General features: G+C 48.4%; 1 protein-coding gene across 1 annotated transcript; it reads left to right on the top strand.

Moving 5' to 3' along the window:
• Positions 1-16,892: 16,892 nt before the first annotated feature.
• LOC128933536 (serine/threonine-protein kinase pim-1-like) lies at positions 16,893-18,174 on the top strand. Its single transcript, XM_054270540.1, is given in 4 exon segments — positions 16,893-17,349; positions 17,576-17,614; positions 17,617-17,751; positions 18,035-18,174. Coding segments are annotated over 4 exon segments (771 nt in total).
• Positions 18,175-19,367: the final 1,193 nt, after the last annotated feature.

Below are 19,367 nucleotides of genomic sequence, written 5' to 3'. Positions count from 1 at the left end.
CGAGGCTGCTGGAGCCCGAGTGCTGTGGGCAAGGACGGTGTGAGGGAGCCAGGCCCCGCTCAGCCGGCGCTGCCCCAGGAACGTCTCATCCTGCAGGAGCTCAGCAGCCTCTGCCGGTGCCAGCCCCGGGGCTGTCGGGGGGCGCCGCCGGAGGGGCCGGGGGACAGCGGGTGGGAGGGGCCGGGATGGAGGGACCGGGACCCCACTGGGGAGCTCCGAGCGTGGAGGGAGCGAAATGACAGAGGGGAGACCCCGGGACAGGGGGGAGTAGAGACCCTGCGGTGGGGTCTGCGGGAAGGAGGGACCGCAATGGTGGTCCCGGAGCACCGGGAAGGGGCCCAGCTGACATCGTACTGCGAGTGCCGGGACAGTCACGGGGTGTCCAAACTGACTGTGGCAGTGTGTCCAAAGCCCCTGTCGTGACGTGTCGGGACCGAGCATTGCCAGGGTAAGGCCCCCACAGCTCCGGGAAGTGAAGTGGGGCAGGGGCGGGGAAGAGCCTTATCTATTCCCAGTGCCCTGTGCGGGTGAGGAGAGCAGTGAAGGAGCAGTTTTGGGGGCATCTGGAATCGAGACAGGATCACTCCCCACAGCCCCACCACAGCCGCGGAGTAGAGCCCCTGCTCGACATTTCCATCCTTTTCTCTCTTGTCTCACAACTGAGCCAGAACCCAAAAATACTTTCCAGGATGTTCTAAAGGGCTGCAGGTTTGAGACAGGAAGGAGGAGGAGGGTCCTGGTCAGATTGTTGAGAAGATTGTTTTTGTCTTTGCAGGATTTTTTGGTCTCTCTCAGTCCCTTCCCTAGAAGGACAAAATGATCAATTGCTGCATTTCTGGACTTGTTCCCCACAGCTGCTTTTTTAGGGGGAGTTTCCAGCCAGCCCTGCTCTGAAAACCATCAAAGGTCGCCTCAGAGCCACTACTTGGGCTCCCTTTGGATTTTGTGCTTCTGGCAGGGCTGAGCATACCACAGGCAGGCCTTTTTCCCCCACAGAATTCTCATCTTTGAAGCATGTGAAAAACACATTCTCTCTCCTGTGAAAATTTTAAAAGTTTAATAAAGGACAATAGGAGACAAGGACCATAGAGCAAAGGTTGTTATGGGTGGGTGCATCCTGGCACTCAGCCAAGAGCACACTGTTCTCTTCCGGTTTACCTCTTAGATACCTTTTCCCTTAGTTAAGCCTGTTGCATATTCATATACCCTTATGCATAGAAAACTTTTTCCCAAAACTAATTTATATTCCATGAATTGTTTAACATGGCTCATCCTTGGATCTGCCTTTTTAGAGAATTATTCCTTGGTTGTGCTTTTAGTCCTTTCTTATCATCATCTTCATTTCTGGGCCTGGGTCCACACTCTCTTCAGGCAGTGAGTGCTGATAGCTGGCATATCTGTAGCAGGTGTCCTCATCCTGTCTTCATCAGATGTATCCCATCCAAGCAGGCATTTTAAGGCAAGCATACTTATTTCAGCTATTTCACAAAGCTTAATGAACAACAGAAATAAAAACTATATCTTTGTAACAAAGTTACTTTAACATTACACATATAAATTCCATTTTAAAATTTGTAAAATTCCAGTAATATAATATGTATTTACAATACATGGTGAGAGGGACAAAGTGATAAATTGCTGCATTTCTGGACTGATTCCCTCTCAACTGCCTCTGCAGGGGAGTTTCCAGTCAGCCCTGTTCTGAAAACCATCAAAGGCATATGCAGAACCACTGCTTGGGCTCCCTTTGAGGTTTGTGCTTCCTGCAAGGCTGAGCAAACCACAGGCAGGCCTTTTTCCACCCACAGAATTCTCACTTCTGCAGCAGCTCTAAAGCTGCCAGAATCAAAGCCAAGGGGGCAGGGGGGACCCTCAGGTGCTGGCTGCCACCTGGGGCTGGCCAGAGCAGGGCTGGGCAATGGCCATCCCTGTGCAGTGGGGCTGGGCCATGGCTGGGCCCCACCCTTGGATGGCCACTGGCTTCAAGGAGCAGGAGTTTGGGAGCCCCTTCCTGCCTGGGGCTCCATTCCCCAGCAGCTCTTGGTGGCTCAGATCCTGCAGGGGATGAGCAAGAATGGAGAAGTCTGGACCCCCCTGGAGCTGCCATGCACCAGGACAGGAGCCCCTTGTCCAGCATGTGTCGTCCCTGGGATAGGGGTCCCCCAGGACAGGTACCCCCTGGTTGTGCCCTCCCAGGACAGACCCCTCCCCCACCATGTGACACTCAGCACAAACAGCCTCTGCCTTCTGCTGCAGGAGAGAGAAAGTGAAAATGTTGGGTGGGCACTGTCAGACACCCCCATCCCCCACAGCCTCCCCAGCCCTCCCTGCAGACCCCTCATCCCTGCTTCCCCCACCCTGGGCTTCCCCCAGCCGGTTCCCTGCTCAAGGCATCCACGGGTCCATCAAGGCATGAACTGGGGGCTTGTAAATTTGAGGGGTAAAATGATGGAAATGGAAATAAAGAGGCGAAAGGTCTCTGGTGTCTATGGGGACGCAGACCCAGGCCTTCTTGGAATCTACCTGCGGTGATGCTCCTATGCTCCTAAACCGTAAGTACCCTGAGGAGACTTTGCTGGAGCCTGGATCACCCAAAAATCTGAGGCACCCAGGGAAGAAGCTTTGACCCAGAGGCTCACCAAGCCACCGCCCATCCCTGGCACCCCATTCCCCTTGAAATCAAATAATCAGAACACCATTCCTTATGTCCCACCTTGCCTGAGACCCCCATGCCAGTAATGCCATTCCCCTGGATCTCCATGGCCCAGCATCCCATTCCCAAGGAACCCTCTCCTATTCATTCCATCTCCTGAAATCTCCCTTCACTCAGGACCTTGATTCTCTCAGGACCCCCATTCCCAAAGGGACCCCCATTCCCCCAGCATCCCCATCCTCTGACCCCAAATCCTGGAGCCCATGCTCCCCTGGAATTCCCATCTCTGAGTCCCCCCAGCCTTGGGCACCCCCATTCCCATGGCTCCCCCATCCCTGGTGACTCCCCCTACGTAGGACCCCCATTTTCAGGGACCCCATCCCTGGGACCCGATTTGTTCGGACACCCATCCCCGGGTCCCCAAACCCCCTGAGTCCCCCACTCATGGGAACCTCTAGTCCCACTGTGTCCCACCCAGCCTTATCCCCATCCTGTTCCCACCCTTTGCACAGCCTGTCCCCACAGCCACATCCCCATGACCCTGTGCTTGTGGCCACCCTGCCCCCACCAGGGGCAACCAACATGTGAGGACAAGACCTGACCTCGTTTCCTTCGCCTTTATCCAAAAAGCCACTAGTGAGGGGACAGCCACCCCCAGCAGTGAGTGACAGCCAGTCCACATGGCTGGGGACACCAGGATGGCCAGGAAGGTGGAGCTGCTCCTGTGGGGTGAGTGCCCCGGGCACAGGCCTGACACCCTGGGGATGGGGATGGAGAAGGGAGGGTGCACAGGGGGGCTGAGGGGGGCTGAGGGGTCCCCTGAGATCCCCAAGGCCAGCAGAGTCAGTGCATGAGATGACCGAAGCCATAGGGTGGCTTTGGGGACAGGAGAAGGGGGATAGGAATATGTGGACAAAAATGTTGGGGCAAGGATTTTGGGAGGCATCATGGGGCTGGTGGGGGTGACCTGTGCCAGCATGGGGTGCCTGTGGTATCCCCAGTTCAGGGGTGTCCACAGTGTGATTGGTGTTGTGCCTGAGCAAGAGTTGGCTGCAGTGTCTCTATCCACAAGGGGTCCATGTCACAGAAAAGCACTTTGGGGACAGCCACCATACCCCATGCCCCCGTGCCTCTGTCCCTGCAGTGCCACCCCCACTAAGCCCTGTCCCTTCTCCCTTCCAGCCCAGACCCCCGGCCTCACTGGTGAGTCCTCAGGGGATGCCATGGCCCCACCCTGCTGTTCCCAGCCCCACCCTGGCCCTGGCAGGCTGGTGTCCCCTGTCATCCATAGGTGCCCAGACCACCCAGATCCTCATGGAGCCACCCTGGAGGCCGGCGGTGCTGTGGGACCGGGTGACACTGACGTGCAAGGGCTCAGAGACCACCGGTGACGCTATCTGGGTCAAGGACGGGTGGAGCTGGTGGCAGAAGAGACTCAAACACTTCAATGTCACCAACAGTGGCACCTACGCCTGTTTCAGAAGGGACACTGGGCTCAGCCCCCTTGTGAGAGTCTCAGATGGTGAAGGGTGTTTGGGTGTCCCCAGCCTGACACCCACAGGGACCCCAAGGGCTCTGGGTATGGGTCACCTCCTGTGTGACCAGAGCCTATCCCCTGCTCTGGTGACATCACAGAGAATCCCTGTGCAAGGAGACTTCTCTCTAAAAATGGGTGGCCCCTGGTGCCTTCTGTTGCCATCACCACTCTCCTGACGCCCCTGGTGTGACAGGATCCCTCTGTCCCCCAGATCTGGTGGTGCTGCAGGTGCCAGCACGGGCGCTGCTGGAGGGGGATATGGTGACACTGCGCTGCCAGGGCTGGAAGAACAAAGAGCTCACAGATGTGTCTTTCTACCATGATGGGAAGAAACTGGACTGGCCCCATGATGGGACTGAGCTGTCCCTGTTAGCGTTCAAAAACACATAATCACGGAGCGATTATATGTAGTGCTTTTTATTAAAGAGCTCTGGGAATCGGGGTATATTCAACCCAAATCTGACTCTGACCATACATCCGAAATGATCATGTTTTATACTCTATCGTTACATAACTTTCATGTCAATTATTAAACTTATATTGTTCTATTGTATACATAAATTTAGCCCCTCTCTGAATTTCCAACATAGTTTCTCACTATTCTTCTTATGGTTATATAATAATTACATTTAATTACTAAACAATCATCACATCTAACAATTATATAATTTATCATACTGCTTACGCAGGTGCAGTTGATCTGGGAAAGCACAAAGCCTAACATTTTAGATTCTATCTTTAACTTTTTCCAGGGTTCCACTATCATTCTCTCCCCTTTGAAAGAATTTTCACTTCACTATAGGTGTAAATGTTTTACTTGATACAGCCTTTTATTCTTCAGTTCGTACTTGGTTCTTCAAATCTAGGGTGGTTGTAAACGTTGTCGTGGATGCTGTTACAAACTGGAGAACCAGAAGATGGTGGGCATGGATCTCGTGTTAGTGCCTTTATTATCTTCTGGTTCTAGGATGTTTTCTTCTGTATCTCTTTCTTTAAGATGCTGTAAACTAACTAAATTGCTAAGAATACAATTAGTAAGATTATCACACTCTCAATGATAGATTTAATCCATGAACTCACATTTACTCTAATCTTTTAAATATTTTTCTTAACTAGCTTTTAGCCAAATCTTTTTGCTCCTCTTGCGCTTCATGATCTATTTGTTTCAACTGATTGATGTCATATTCGACATCTGCAGTTACATTTGGGATATGAACGCAGCAATGATCAACTTGTCTCTTTAAAAATCTACATACTCTATGCTCTTTCAGGAGTAACATATCTAGGGCTAATCGATTTTGTAAAGTCATTTTTGTGGTGGCTTGTAACTGTATATTTAATTCTTTAAATCTTTCTCGGGTGACTCTTGCTAGTCTACCTACTTGACTTGTAAGTTTGTAGAGCATCTCTCTGCTCCTATAGTTTGCTATAGGACCAAGCAATGACTCTAGGGCTCATTTAAATTTCACTCTACCAGTGGATTCTTGCTAAGTGTTATTTGGATTTTCATTGTCTAGAACTTCTCGTCTTGCTCTTATCTGCAGAAGTTCATGTTTTCTATTAAATGGGGACTTTTTCTAAATTGGACATAAGGTTGGGAGGCCTAAAGTAATCTCTTTTACTTTCTCGTCTATAGGCAGATGTGTTGTCTAGGCACCATCACTTGCTGCCCATAAAAATTGTCTTGGACTTCGGATTGTAATCTTGGTACACTCTATAATTACTTTATAATTCACTCTGCCTTGTTTATGTTTGATCCCTCTGCAAGTACAACTAATTTGTAGGGCTATTGCCAGTGGTGGCATCTGTTTTATCTTTTCATCATCTGAAGTGCAGTCGTAAGTTTTATTACATGCTCACCAACTTACTTTGTCTGCCCTCGTTCTTCTACTAGTGTTAGTGTTCGTTATTCCTGGAGCTGTTTCATTCTCAGGGCCTTCTCACTTAATACACTAAGGGGTGTTTGCTATATATTGGAATCTTTGAAGAATACTCACAGACTACGCACTGTCTTAAGGTTCTATCTGATCTTTCTTATCTTTGGCTTCACATTTCCATACTAGAGTTGTTTCTGCAATTTGCCTCGATTCGGGTACCAGTTTACATGTAATTGTTTTGTTCTTTTGTATTTCAGGTAGTTTGAATGTTATGATGCCCCAATTTACTGGGTCTCCTGCTGCCTTTGGTATTGGCAGACAGGCAGTTATTCGGCTGGTGTTTTGCATTTCGGCAAAATCTTTGACTAATCTAATCATTACATTCTCAGCCCGAACTGCATTAGAAACTTTTATCACTTGTGTTTCCGTTTGTACCTCTCTCTTCATTCTAGAATGAAGAGTGGTTGGTTGATCATTTTGCATTCTACATCCTAAAGATATTAATAACTATAACGTTAGCACAATTACTGATAGCATTTTGAAAGCAATTAAACACGTCTTATCTGCAGCTTTTGTTCATTCTAGAGTTTATACAGTCTGTGATCCAGGATGGATTGTCTTCACTCGGGCATAGTGGATCTAGGGTTCCATGCCAGCTACTTTGACTGCTGTAAAGGTGGTCAGTAGTACCTGATGGGGTCTACTCTACTTCTCTTTCAGCGGTTCCTCGTTCCAGTTCTTGAGGTACACCTCGTCTCTTGGATGTATGTTATGGACTGGGTTCTCGAGAGTCAGTGGTCTATTTTACACGAGGATACTCCGGAGCCGAGCTAAAGTTTTCTCAAGAGACAGAACATAATTATACACTTCTTGCTTTTCTGTGACATGTACATTAGGGTTAGGCTTAGGAGATTCATATGATTTCTCATACAATATCTCATAAGGACTGACTGACATCCCACTCTTAGGCTTTATCTGAATCTTCAACAGTGCTATTGGCAAAGCCTGGGGCTACTGCAATTTGGCTTCTTGGCATATTTTACTGATTTGCTTTTTTAGTGTCTGATTCATCTTCTCTACTTGTCTACTTGACTGGGGTCTCTACGGTGTGTGGAGGTCTCAATTTATCTCCTGCAATCTACTTACCTCTCTTACTACTGTAGCTATGAAATGGGGTCTTCTATCTGATGATACTTCTAGGGGTACTCTAAATCTGGGAATAATCTCTTGTAGTAACTACTTAACTGTTTCTTTTGCTTGGTTCGTGCGACAGGGAAGGGCTTCTGGCCACTCAGAGAATATGTCAACTCCTACTAACAGGTATTTGTATCCTCAAGTCTTTGGTAGTTTTACAAAATCTACCTGCCAATAGTCTCTTGGCTTTATTCCTATCTGAATTCTTCTTAGCTGTGCTTGTTGCCTGGCCACTGGGTTGTTTTTCAAGCAGATATCACATTTTGACATTACTGATTTTGCCATTGTTAACATCTGTACTGAAATTAAACTCTGCTTTAGCAATTTTACCAATGCCTCTGCTCCCCAGTGACATTCGTTATGTTTAATTTGTAGAACCTCTCTCATTATCAAGGGGGGTACTACTATTTGTCCTTGTGCAGCTACATACCATCCCTCTGAATTCTTTTGTGCATTTAGCAAGTGTGCCAGTCTCTCATCTTCTACTGAATATTTTGGTTTTGGAGGCAAATTGAATTGGGATACATTAAGCTTCAAAGGTATCAATGCCATTGTTGTTTGTACCTCTCGAGCAACCTGTCGGGCTGCCCAGTCTGCCTTTCGATTTCCCTCACAGATTTTGGAGTTTCCTGATTGGTGTGCTTTGCAGGGTATGATTGCCACTTGTTCAGGTTTTTGTACTGCTTTTATCAATTGCAGGACTGCATCTTGATGTTTAATGTGCATACTCCGAGAAGATAACAGTTCTCTTTGTTTCTACAGTGCTCCGTGTACATGCACCACTCCAAAAGCATATTTTGAGTCAGTCCAGATATTTACCTTTTCCCTTCACTTAATTCTAGTGCTCTGGTTAAAGCAACCAGTTCTGCCTTCTGGGCAGATGTATTTGGTGGTAATGCCTTTGCCTCCACTACTGTATTGACTGTTGTTACCGCATATCCAGCATATCTGGTTCCGTTTTGCACGAAGCTGCTCCCATCTGTAAACAGCTCCCACTCCGGCTGCTCTAGTGGGACGTCTTTCAGGTCTTCTCTTGCTGAATGGGTGTACTCTATTACTTCTACACAGTCGTGTTCTAATGGGCCTTGTTCAGTTGTGGTACCTAGGAACAAAGCTGGACTCAAAAGGTTAGTTGTTTTTAATGTGACATCATCCTGCTCAGTCAGGACTACATGGAATTTCATCATCCTGCTGGGAGATAGCCAATGGCCCCCCTTTTGTTCTAAGACAGTGGTTACCATGTGCGGTACATAGACATCTATGTGCCTTCCCATAGTAAGTTTCCTGGCTTCTTGTATCAGGATCACAGTAGCTGCGACTGCCGGCGGACATGGGGGCCACCCGGCACTTATGTTGTCGAGTTGTTCAGAAAAGTAGCCCACCGGCCTTTTCCAGCTTCCCAGACGTTGGGTCAGGACTCCTAGTGCTAGGCGTAGCCTTTCATGTACAAACAGCTGAAAATCTTTAGACAGATCAGGTAACTCTAATGCTGGAGCAGTTGTCAGTGCTTCCTTTAATTTTAGGAAGGCTTCTTTCTGTGGTTGCCCCAGGTGAATGGCTGCATCTTCTGAGCTTCATACAGGCGTTTCGCAATCAGTCCATAGTCCATGATCCACAAGCGACACCATCCTGCCATCCCGAGGAAGACTCGCAGCTCTTGTAAATTCTGGGGCTCTGGAATAGCACAAATAGCTTGGATATGGTTAGTACCTAGTTTTTGTTGCCCTTGTGAAATTTAAGTCTCAATGGTTACCTTTATACAGGTTACTTTTTCTTCTGTAGCTATTAGTATATCATCAACATACTGCAACAATAAATATTGGTCTCTTGGTACTAGCCCATTTTCGGTCCAAATCTCCAGTTCCCTTGCCAGTTAGTTTCCAAATAGGGTCGGCGAGTTCTTGTCGTGTCCAGGTGAGCTGGGTCTTTCTTCCATTCCCTGGGTTTTCCCACTCAAAAACAAACAGTTTCCTACTTTCTTTCTCAAAGGGTATGCAGAGAAAGGCATCTTTTAAATCAATTACAGTAAACCACTTATAAATCCCCTTTACGGATGTTAGCAATTTGTGAGAATTTGTTACCACTGGATAAATGTCCTTTTTATTTATTGCTCTCAAATCCTGCGCTAACCCATATTCAGATACTTGTTTTCTTTACTGGAAATATTGGTGGATTAAATTCTATTCTATATTTGTGGTGAGTTCTTGAACCTGTTCCACAGGTTCAGCTAGTTATATTCTCCTAACACTATGGCTTTGGCAGCGTTTCCCTGCTGGAACTGATTGCCCTGGTCAAACTGGTTATTCAAGCTTGGACAATTTCGCTTCCAATGCCCCTCCCGCTTACAATACGCACATTGATTCAGGCTTAACCTTTGTGTGACTGGTCTCTTACCGCGGATATTCCTGTTACGTCCCCTGAAATTTGGGTCACCTTCTCCTTGTATTACTGCCAACAGATTCTGCTGCTGTCTGTTACTAGCTTCTTTTTCCCGATTGCTTTATGCCATCCAAGCAACCTCAAGTAACTTATCCAAATTCCTTAATTCTTCCCCCTCTAATTTTTCCAACTTTCTACGAATGTCATCCTGTGATTGGCCCAAGAATATGAGAGTGAGCTGAACCTTTGCTTGCTCTGTATCCATTTGGAGGTCTGTATATTTCCTTGCTACCTCCTTAAGCCTTTCCAAAAACGCAGTGGGAGATTCCTTCTTTTCCTGTCAAACCTCATATAGTTTGGACCAATTTATAGTTTTGGGCACAGCATTCTGAACTCCTATTTGGATCCACTCTTGATATTTACGTAATTTCCTCATATAGCACAATAAATTAGGGTCCCAATTTGGATACTCAATTGGGAAATTCACATCTAAATTCCCTGTTACTAGCCCATTTCTAATATCTTCTCTTGCCCTCTGTTTGGCTGCCTTAAGTACCATTTCTTTTTCAGTAGAATCCATCAGAGTATCTAATATTACTTGTATGTCATCCCAGTCAGGATTTTGAGTTTTCATAACCATTTTTACTACGCGTGCCATTTTATCAGGATTTTCTCTATAAGTTCCAGCTGACTGTTTCCAAATAACTAAGTCTGCCGGGAAAAAGGCACTTTTACAAATACTGACCCTTCCATTCCGACACCTTGTTGTAAGGGGGCAATCACAGTCCGTTTTTGTTTGCTTATGCCTTTTCTATGCACATCCGGGGCAAGCTTTGACCGACTCCGGGTTCTGTGGGCTATTGGGGTCACTGATTCATTACCATTGCTATCTTTTTCACTCGCATACCTCTTTCTCCTTTCTATCACAGTTAGGTTTTGCTCATCTTCCGAGGAAGAGGGACCGGGTAATGATGGGAGAGGAGGATAAAGAGGGAAAGGTGTACTAGACGAGACAGGCTCAGGACTAGGTGGGTGAGGAGCAGGCAGTGGGATAGGGACAGGTGAAACAGGTGAAACAGGTGGGATAGGGTTAGGTTCTCTTGTAGCTTTCTTAGCTCCTATTGGAGCTACTTGTAATTCAACATCTGTATAATTTTCCCTACTCAAGCTTTCTTTTAACGCCAAGTGTTCTAAACAACGTTCCTCACAAACCCCACACTTTGCAGATGTTTTAACCACTAATAATCCACATTCATCCTGCCATTCTGGCTTTCCCTGTAAATAGAAAACCAGATCAACATATGGGACTTCATCCCATTTTCCTTCTTGTTTACAAAACAACATTAACAGCAAAATAGTGTTATATTGCAGAATACCGTATTTTAGCCATTTTTCGTCATTCTCCAAGGCATATTCTTGCCACGATGAATTACAGTAATCAATCAACTTAGTTTTACGTAATTCTTCCCCAAAGTTACCCTGTTTCCAATGTGCTAATAAGCACCCCAAAGGAGAAGTTTGCGGGATAGGGGTGTTACTGCCCAAAATCCCTTTAAATTTCTCCATTTCAAATACACCACAAATGCCGAACCCGCAATGCTTTTGTGATTGTCTTATGGAACGGCGCCTAGGCTTGTACCAACAGGAATTCCTTTTGCCCAACCAAGTGTAGCTTTTGCTGCGTCTTATTTGGCAGGCATCCAAAACCAAACCAAAGAAAAAAAAGCACCTTCCCTTTCTCCCGGGGACGTTGTGAGCGGCAGGAGTGGTCGCGGCCAATGGGCTCCCCAAGAATCCCTCGGTGCCAGCTGGAGCGTGATCAAGTCGCGAACTTGCTCAGCAGCACTCACAACGGTTCCGTCGGGGGCGCCAAAATGTTAGCGTTCAAAAACACATAATCATGGAGCAATTATATGCGGTTGTTATGGTTTGACACTGGCACAATGCCAGTGCCCCCCATGAAAATACACCTCCCTCCCTGGCATCTGCTGTGAGGTGGTACCCGGGAATAAGCAAAGCAGGCTCCTGCTTAAGGAAAAAACAGAAAAAACTTTATTAACTAAACTAAAAAAGCTAAACTACAAAAGAAAAAAAGGAAAAAAGACAAGGAAAATGAAAACTACACAGAAACACTTCCTTATCCTCCTCCCGCCAAATTCCCAAGTACATTTACATTTCCAAAATTATCCACACTCGGTCTGGCACCACCCTTTAGAAAAATCAAATCTTCAGCTCATAAGGGATAGATGGAGTCCTTCCTTGTGCCATGGACTTCTTGTCACAATCAGCAATCCGCCCGGAGTCTTGCTATCTCGTGACATCTCCTTTCCATGCCAAGGTGCTCTCACCACCAGGCATGGGATGGAGCAGGGGCCTGCCTTCAGGGCCTTTTAAGGATGCCTCGTCTCGTTCCAAGCAGAGCACAGTCTCATCTCTGGGACCTCTGTCCCCCCCATTTCTTCTATACCCCCTGGGGCCGAGGGGTCTCAAAACCAAACTGTCTTGACTCCGAGCCTCCGCTTCCCCCTGCAATGCAGCCTCTGCATCACCAGGAAAGAGTCCATGGATATACAACAAAAAAGAGTCCAGCAAAAATTGCCATTCCATCTTCCTCCATTCCTTCAACATCTCTCTTCTCCCTTTGCCAGACCCCCTTTACTGGCCTGGTTTCTTCCTTCATCTTCCACTCCTATCCCTTTCCCAGGAAAGGCAATGTTCTGCGAAGCCTTCACTCTCCACATGGGTTAAAAGCTCTCCCAGGCGGCCGGACTGCCCGCTGCCCCCTCCCCTTCTCCTCCAACCGTGCTGCCGGCACATGATATCAAGTTTCAAGGTATACAGTTCTAGCACGGGCTGCATTCTCTCCATCTCCAAAGGGTGGGGGGGGAGATAAGTCGCTCAATGGTCCGCCACCCTTCCTCCGAACCCGGGCCTACCGTAGATGGGCCACGTGGCTTTCCCCTCCCCCAGCCCAGCCAGCAACTGGGCCGGGGGAGAGACTACTTCACGCCGGAAATCCCAAGAGGGCTCTGAAGGACAAGAGCCCTGCTTTTAACCCCTTGGGTTCGTAGTCTCAAGAGGCGGATCCAAATGCCCCACTGGTCAAACTAGGTGCTCATCTTAAAATCCGACCACCCATTGGTAACCACAGCAAAACAACATATCCCAGATGTCCCATTTCCGGTCAAACCACGACAGCGGTGCTTTTTATTAAAGAGCTCTGGGAATCAGGGTATTACCCAAATTTGATTCCGACCATACATCCGAAATGATCATGTTTTTATACTCTATATAACTTTCATGTTAATTATTAAACTTATATTGTTCTATTGTAAACATAAATTTAGCCCCTCTCTGAATTTCCAACATATTTTCTCATTATTCTTCTTCTGGTTATATAGTAATTATATTTAATTACTAAACAATCATCACATCTAACAATTATGTAATTTATCATACTGCTTACGCAGGTGCAGTTGATCTGGGAAAGCACAAAGATTAACATTTTAGATTCTATCTTTAACTTTTCCCAGAGCTCCACTATCATGGAGAGAGCTGATGTGGCTAGCAAAGGAGCAGGTGCAGTGTCCTCTTGCATCTTTGTGCTGTAGGTTTTTGAACTGATAGAAAGGAATGGGCCCCCAAAACTGCAGAAGCCCAGGCACCACTCGGCTCTCCTGCACGACTTCCTCCACTGCTGCCTGCAGGCAGACGAGGACAGGCGCTGCTCTGCCCAGGAACTCCTGCAGGTAAGAAAAAGCAAAGGGGCAAAAAGCCCTGTCAGCTGAGGACACCTGCATGAAGGGATGAGGAGGAGTGTGGGCCACGTGGCGCAGACAGCTCCCAGGACAGGAAGGCGCAGGGGGACATGCTGCCCTCGGTGCTCTTGGTGTGTCTTCCTGGTAGCCAGGGAATCCTGCTTGAGCCCGTGAGGATGGGATCCTGGAAAGTAAGGGTTCCTTTCTTTGTTCTTTTTCCTCTGGGCAGCATCCCTTTGTGACCTCAGGCCATCCTGCCTCCAGCCTGGCTGCTCTGATCATTTCAGCCAAGCAAGTGCAGGAAGACTGGAGAGGAGACACCTGCACCTGAGGAGACCCTTATGCCCCACCAGCTGAGAGGAGGGAAAAGGGGATGTGTCATCTTGAGGCAGAGCTTCAGCCATCCCCCAAGTATTAAGAGGAGCTGTGCCCTAAATAGGAAATGTGACAATTTTCATATTTGCTCAGTTTAGGTCTTAGGTTAGGTTAGGTTAGGTTAGGTTAGGTTAGGTTAGATTACGTGTGTGTTAGGTTAGGTTAGGTTAGGTTAGGTTAGGTTAGGTTAGGTTAGGTTGGGTGTGTTAGGTTCCATTTAAAACTCTGTTGTTTTTTCTTTCTCAAAAAGATGAAAGTTTAAAAAAATTAGGAAATATAGGGATCAGCTTCTAAGGACTATGGTGCCGTTGGCACGCTATATACAGCCACAAACGGAGCGGGACACTCTGAATCAGTGTCGTGAGCTGTTTATTTCAAACATCAGTCTCAGTACATTGTTAGGACAATGGAGACAGGATATGTTTACAGCTCGCTGATTCAAATGGAATGCCAAGGAAACGTCACATTACAGGGTAGCATAAAACCCTCTTGGCCTAAGTTTCAGCCAATCACACATAGAGCAAAACATATTGACAATAATTCTATCCAATCATATGAAACACACGTAACAGTAGTTAACAAAATAAGGACTTATTTTCTAACACAATGGCTCGTTTCTGAGAGACAAAGCACAGAGGCTCATTCATACTAACCTTCTAAAGATATACATTAAATAAACTTGTTGCAACCTATAATGGCAAATCACAGGGGCTTATTGTTCTATTTCTCATGTCTGCTCTACTGCTTACAAAACTTTTTGCTGTATTAGCAATGTTCACAAATCTGCTGTCTGAGGCTTGTCTTTTTTACCACTTTCTCAAAACCCTCAAATTTTATGAATCCCAACATTTGGAACATAGATAGCTTAGATAATAGAGGATTGTTTAGCTTAGAGTAGAGTGTCGTTAATTTAGGGAAGCTCTGAGGTATCTTTTAAGTAAAAATGAAAGAATTGTCATAATAAGAATTAAGCTGTGAGAGGAAAAGATGGGCTGCAGCCCAACTGGAGCCTGCAGGTGCTCCAATCTGTCAGCCTGAACAGGCCACCTGCAGGACAGAAGGATGAAGATGGAGAAGTGGCGAGGGGATACTTTGTTCAACCTGAGTGCCAATAAAAGTCTGAAATATCCAGAGTGTTGTAAGACTCCCTTCCTTGCCAGGCTGTAGCTAAGTGGACAATCCCTTTCAGAGGCCCAAAGAACATAGTGAGGTAAGCAGCTTTGCTTGCCTGAAGTGTGGAATGCCCGTGGGAAGCTGACAGACTTGCGGGTAATGAACGCCAGGAGATGACCTCACATTCAGGACAACACTAGGAGGCAGATGTGCAGTCCTTGCTGGGCTTCTTGTCTTGGAGATGTCAGGGTGATCAGCAGCAATCACCATTTGGTTCCCACCCTCCTCTCACTATGTCACCTATGGGATAGAATGACATTGTCATAGCGGCATCTGGCCCTTCCTCCCTGCTTCTCTTTTCCCCCCTTTTCAGCCCAGAGCCCCAGGGACCATCTGGGCCAGCCTCATCCCCCACGGGTGTGTGCAACCACCAGGGCCTCCTCAGAGCCCCATTCCCACTCTGCTGCTTCCTTGGCCTTTTCCCACATCTGGGCCAGCCTGCTGTTGCCAGCTGTTGGGCACACACACACACAGCATACCACACCTGTCAGGGAGCAATTTGATGCAGGAGCCCCTGCTAACCACGGCTCACCAGCCCAGACTTTTCCCACCCAGCTGTGGCTCCATTTGGACTCCATCTGCTGGGATATCCACTGTGAGGGACTGCTCAGGGCCTGAAAGCTCCTTGAATGGTGTCCACGGGCCTGATTTCCACGCCTCCCCATTCCTCCTGCCCCTAAGGGTGCCTCAGCCTTCTAAACACGATTGTTCTTACTCTAATGGCTTCCTCTGCTTTACTGCATACTGTAAGCAGGAGTACACAGTTTTCATTGTCTTTATTCTAGAATTAATAAAAAGAAGTTGGAAGTGCTGCTAGAGCTTGTCATTTCAAACTTGAAGCAACTGCAAAAAGTAGAGAAGCTTTCTGTGCAGCTTTTCAGTGAATTTGAAGTCTCCTTCCTCTTCACTCAGTTTCAGCATATCTGTTGATTTTCCTTTGCTGTCATCTTTTAAACTTCATCACTTGTCTATCGATCTGTAAAAAATACCCTGTAAACCCAACACAAATTTACTATCCTTTGTATTTTTCCTCTTCTGGAAAAGTTGAGGCTCCTGTGATCTTCTCCTGTGATCTAGACTTTGATTCCCATCTTGGCTCTGGCTAAGAGCAGAACAAATGGAATTTGTTACCTGCTAGTAAGATCTGCTAGCAAAGGTCACAGTTAGAGCTAAGCATGGTGCTTCTCTCCCTCTGTTGAATACACATCTTTGTGTCTAGGCCTGGTACTTTCTAGGAGCACCTGGAAGCTACTGCCAAGGACAAAAGTCTCACTCTAGCTGTTTGGACATGGATTTTTTGGTAGGATTTTGATCTACATCTACAGTGGCCTACAGGAACTGGATCTTTGACACAAAGTGCCTTCAAGCAACATTTCAAAGCATAGTGGGCAATGAGGTCCAGATACTAATGAGTTGTGGTTTGTTTGAACTCTGTGTAACATCTGGTACAATATCCCAAAACATGTTATTTTTGAGTGTTTCAGGCATTTGAAACTCAGGCTTATTCTTGTCAACACTTTTCTTTCCTCCCTTCAGAAATCTGCATGCCCAGGTACTAATTTCTTTCTCAGTTTGTTGACAAGTTACCTGTCAGACAATACTTGTTTCTTGACCCACAGATGGGGCAACTGTCGCCATTAGGCCGGACGTGAAATACACACGTGATCAGGGTACGAGAAGAAAAAAGTTTTTTTTATTTTGCGTGTTCTCCGGCTTATACACTCTTAACCAAGCGTGATCTTAAGTCCGCCGCTGGCCTTGGCTCGCAGGTGGCCATCAAGTGAGTGTCCTGGCAGCGCATCTTGGAGTGGGCGCGGCTGGTGAGTGAGCAGAGCCAGCGGGAGGAGCCGGCGGGGCGTGCCGGGCGAGGCCCGGCAGGGCGGCAGCGAGGGCAGCAAGCGCAAGCGTGCAGTGAGCAGGGGCCGCGCAGTGCCCCGGGCCGGGCCATGGTGAGCCGTGGCGGGGCCGGGCAGGGGCTGCCCAAGGTGCAGTGCAGCATTGGCCCCGCTGACGGCATTGCAGTCCCCCCGCAGCGCAAGGGCACCCTTGAGCCCCTGGAGCCGGCACTGCTGTGGAAGGTGTCACGGCCTGGCTTCTGCAGCGTCATGCGGCTCCTGGACTGGTTCGAGGTGCCCGAGGGCTTCGCGCTGCTCATGGAGCATCCGCAGCGCTGTCAGGACCTCTGGTACTTCCTGCATAAGCGGCACTTCCTGATGGAGCCCATGGCGTGGGGGCTGCTCCACCAGGTGCTGGAGGCCGTGCGGTGCCGCAGCAGCCACGGTGTCCTGCGCCACCACATCAAGGCCGAGAACGTCCTCGTCGACCTGGCCACGGGTGAGGCGAAACTCCTCGACTTTGGCTGCAGCACGATCCTCCAGGAATCATTCTACACCCAGATGTCAGGTGAGCCCAAAGCCGGGGCCCAGCCAGGCAGCGGAGGTTCCCCCCTTGGCTGGCAGAGGGGGAAGAGGGAGGGAAGGAAGGAGGGAGGGAAGGAGGGGGAATCCTTCTTCAGCCAGCTGCAGCCAAGTTGCTTTTTGGCAGGGCAGGGGCTGGCTGTTGTGGAACGGGAGCTGTCTGGGAGGGAGGGAGCAGCATGTGCCTGATGAGCTGCGCCCATGTCCCATAGGAACATCAGAGTACAGCCCACCAGAGTGGATCCTCTTTGCTGCTACCATGGCCAGCCAGCTACCATCTGGTCCCTGGGCATCCTGCTCTGTGAGCTGGTCTGTGGGCACCTTCCTTTCCACACAAACAAGGACATCGTCCGGGGCCAGCTCTTCTTCCCACCACGGGTGTCTCAAGGTGGGGATGCGCCTTCAAGGCACGAGGGGAAGAACAGGGTTGTGAGAGGCAGCTGGCACATAAGCATCCTACTCTTGCAGCTGGTGAGGAGTGGATCTCCTGGGCTCAGCTGGAGGAGGTGGTACCTGTGCCTCTGTGCTGGTGTCCTCCGCAAGAGAGGATCAATAGAAAGCTTTTGGGTGCAGCTCTGAGCACTCCTGGTGGCCTGGGCATTGTGGAATGTGGGAGAGCATGGACAGGAGCCTTGTCCCGCTGAGCGGCGGTTTCTGGTTTCTCTCCACAGAGTGCCAGCACCTCATCAGATGGTGTTTATGTATGGACCCTACAGACAGGCCATCACTGGAGGACCTTTTTGAGCATTCTTGGCTGCAGGAGCCCTGCCTGGCCCAGGAGACAGCAGAGATGCATCTCTGTGCACAGTAGGATCCAGGAGCCAGCATGTAGCAGCGGCACGCGTCTCGTGGCGCTGGAAGAAAACCCCGGAGCATTTCTGTGTGGCCACGGCATGGAGGAGAGAGCGCAGCGGAGGAGATGCGTCCGCTGGTCCCCCCGAGCTGTGGAGGGAGCGGCTCCATGCTGCCTGTCCCACTGGAGAAGTGGTGGCAGTGCGGTAAAGGTGCCACGGACTGGGACAGGGGAAACATCCCCCTGCAGCTCAATGGCATCGTGATGTCCCCGCAAGCCGAGGTACAGCTGGTGTGTTCTTCTGGAGCACGACGTGGAGCTGGGAACACCATCCATGGAGCAAAGGTTATTATGGCCAGGTGCATCTTGGCACTCAGCCAGGAGCACCCTGTTACCTTTGGGGATCCCCCTGAAATACCTTTCCCCTTACATCAGCCTGTTGCATATTCATAGACCCTCATGCATATCCATAAACTACTTTACATATTCCAGGAACGATTTTACATGGCTCCTCCTTGGGTCTGCCTTTTCAGAGCATGTGTGTTTCTTGGCTGTGGTTTTGGCTCCTTCTCTTTATCACCTCCTGCTTTTGGGCCTTGGTCCACTCTGCCTTCAGACGGGGAGTGCTGAGAGTTGGCAGATCTGTACAGGTGTCCTCATCCTGTGTGCATTGGATGTTATCCCATCCAAGCAGGCAGTTTAACACAAGCAGCTATTTCACTGAGCTTAATTAGCAACAGAAATAAAAACTATAGAACAAAGTTACTCTAAGAAATGGTCCCAGCCCATATTTGATCCCAGTCTGTGTGGTCCTGATCCATATGATCCCAGACCCTGGGATCCCAGTCCATAGGATCCCAGTCCATATTTGATCCCACTCCAGGCTATCTTGGTCTGGAGGGTTCTGATCCAGAGGATCCCATCCATGTGATCCCTGTCCAAGTGATCCCAGTCCAGGTGATTCCAGTCCATATTTGATCCCAGTCCAGTTGATCCCAGTCTGTGTGGTCCTGATCCATATGGTCCCACTCTGTGCAGCCCCAATCCAAAGGATCCCAAACCATATTTGATCCCAGACCATATTTGATACAAGACTGTATGGTCCTGCACACACTCCCAGGGTCTGGAATTCCAGTTCCCAGCCAGGAAAAAATGTGCCTGTCCTTGAACTTCCTCCTATCCCCTCAACAAATTGCAATAAAATTATAAAC

Source organism: Melozone crissalis, unplaced genomic scaffold (genome assembly GCF_028551555.1).
Source record: "Melozone crissalis strain CALT ecotype California unplaced genomic scaffold, PUWL_Pcris_2 ptg000003l_1, whole genome shotgun sequence".
NCBI lineage: Eukaryota > Metazoa > Chordata > Aves > Passeriformes > Passerellidae > Melozone > Melozone crissalis.
This window is presented reverse-complemented; position numbering and strand designations above follow the sequence as displayed.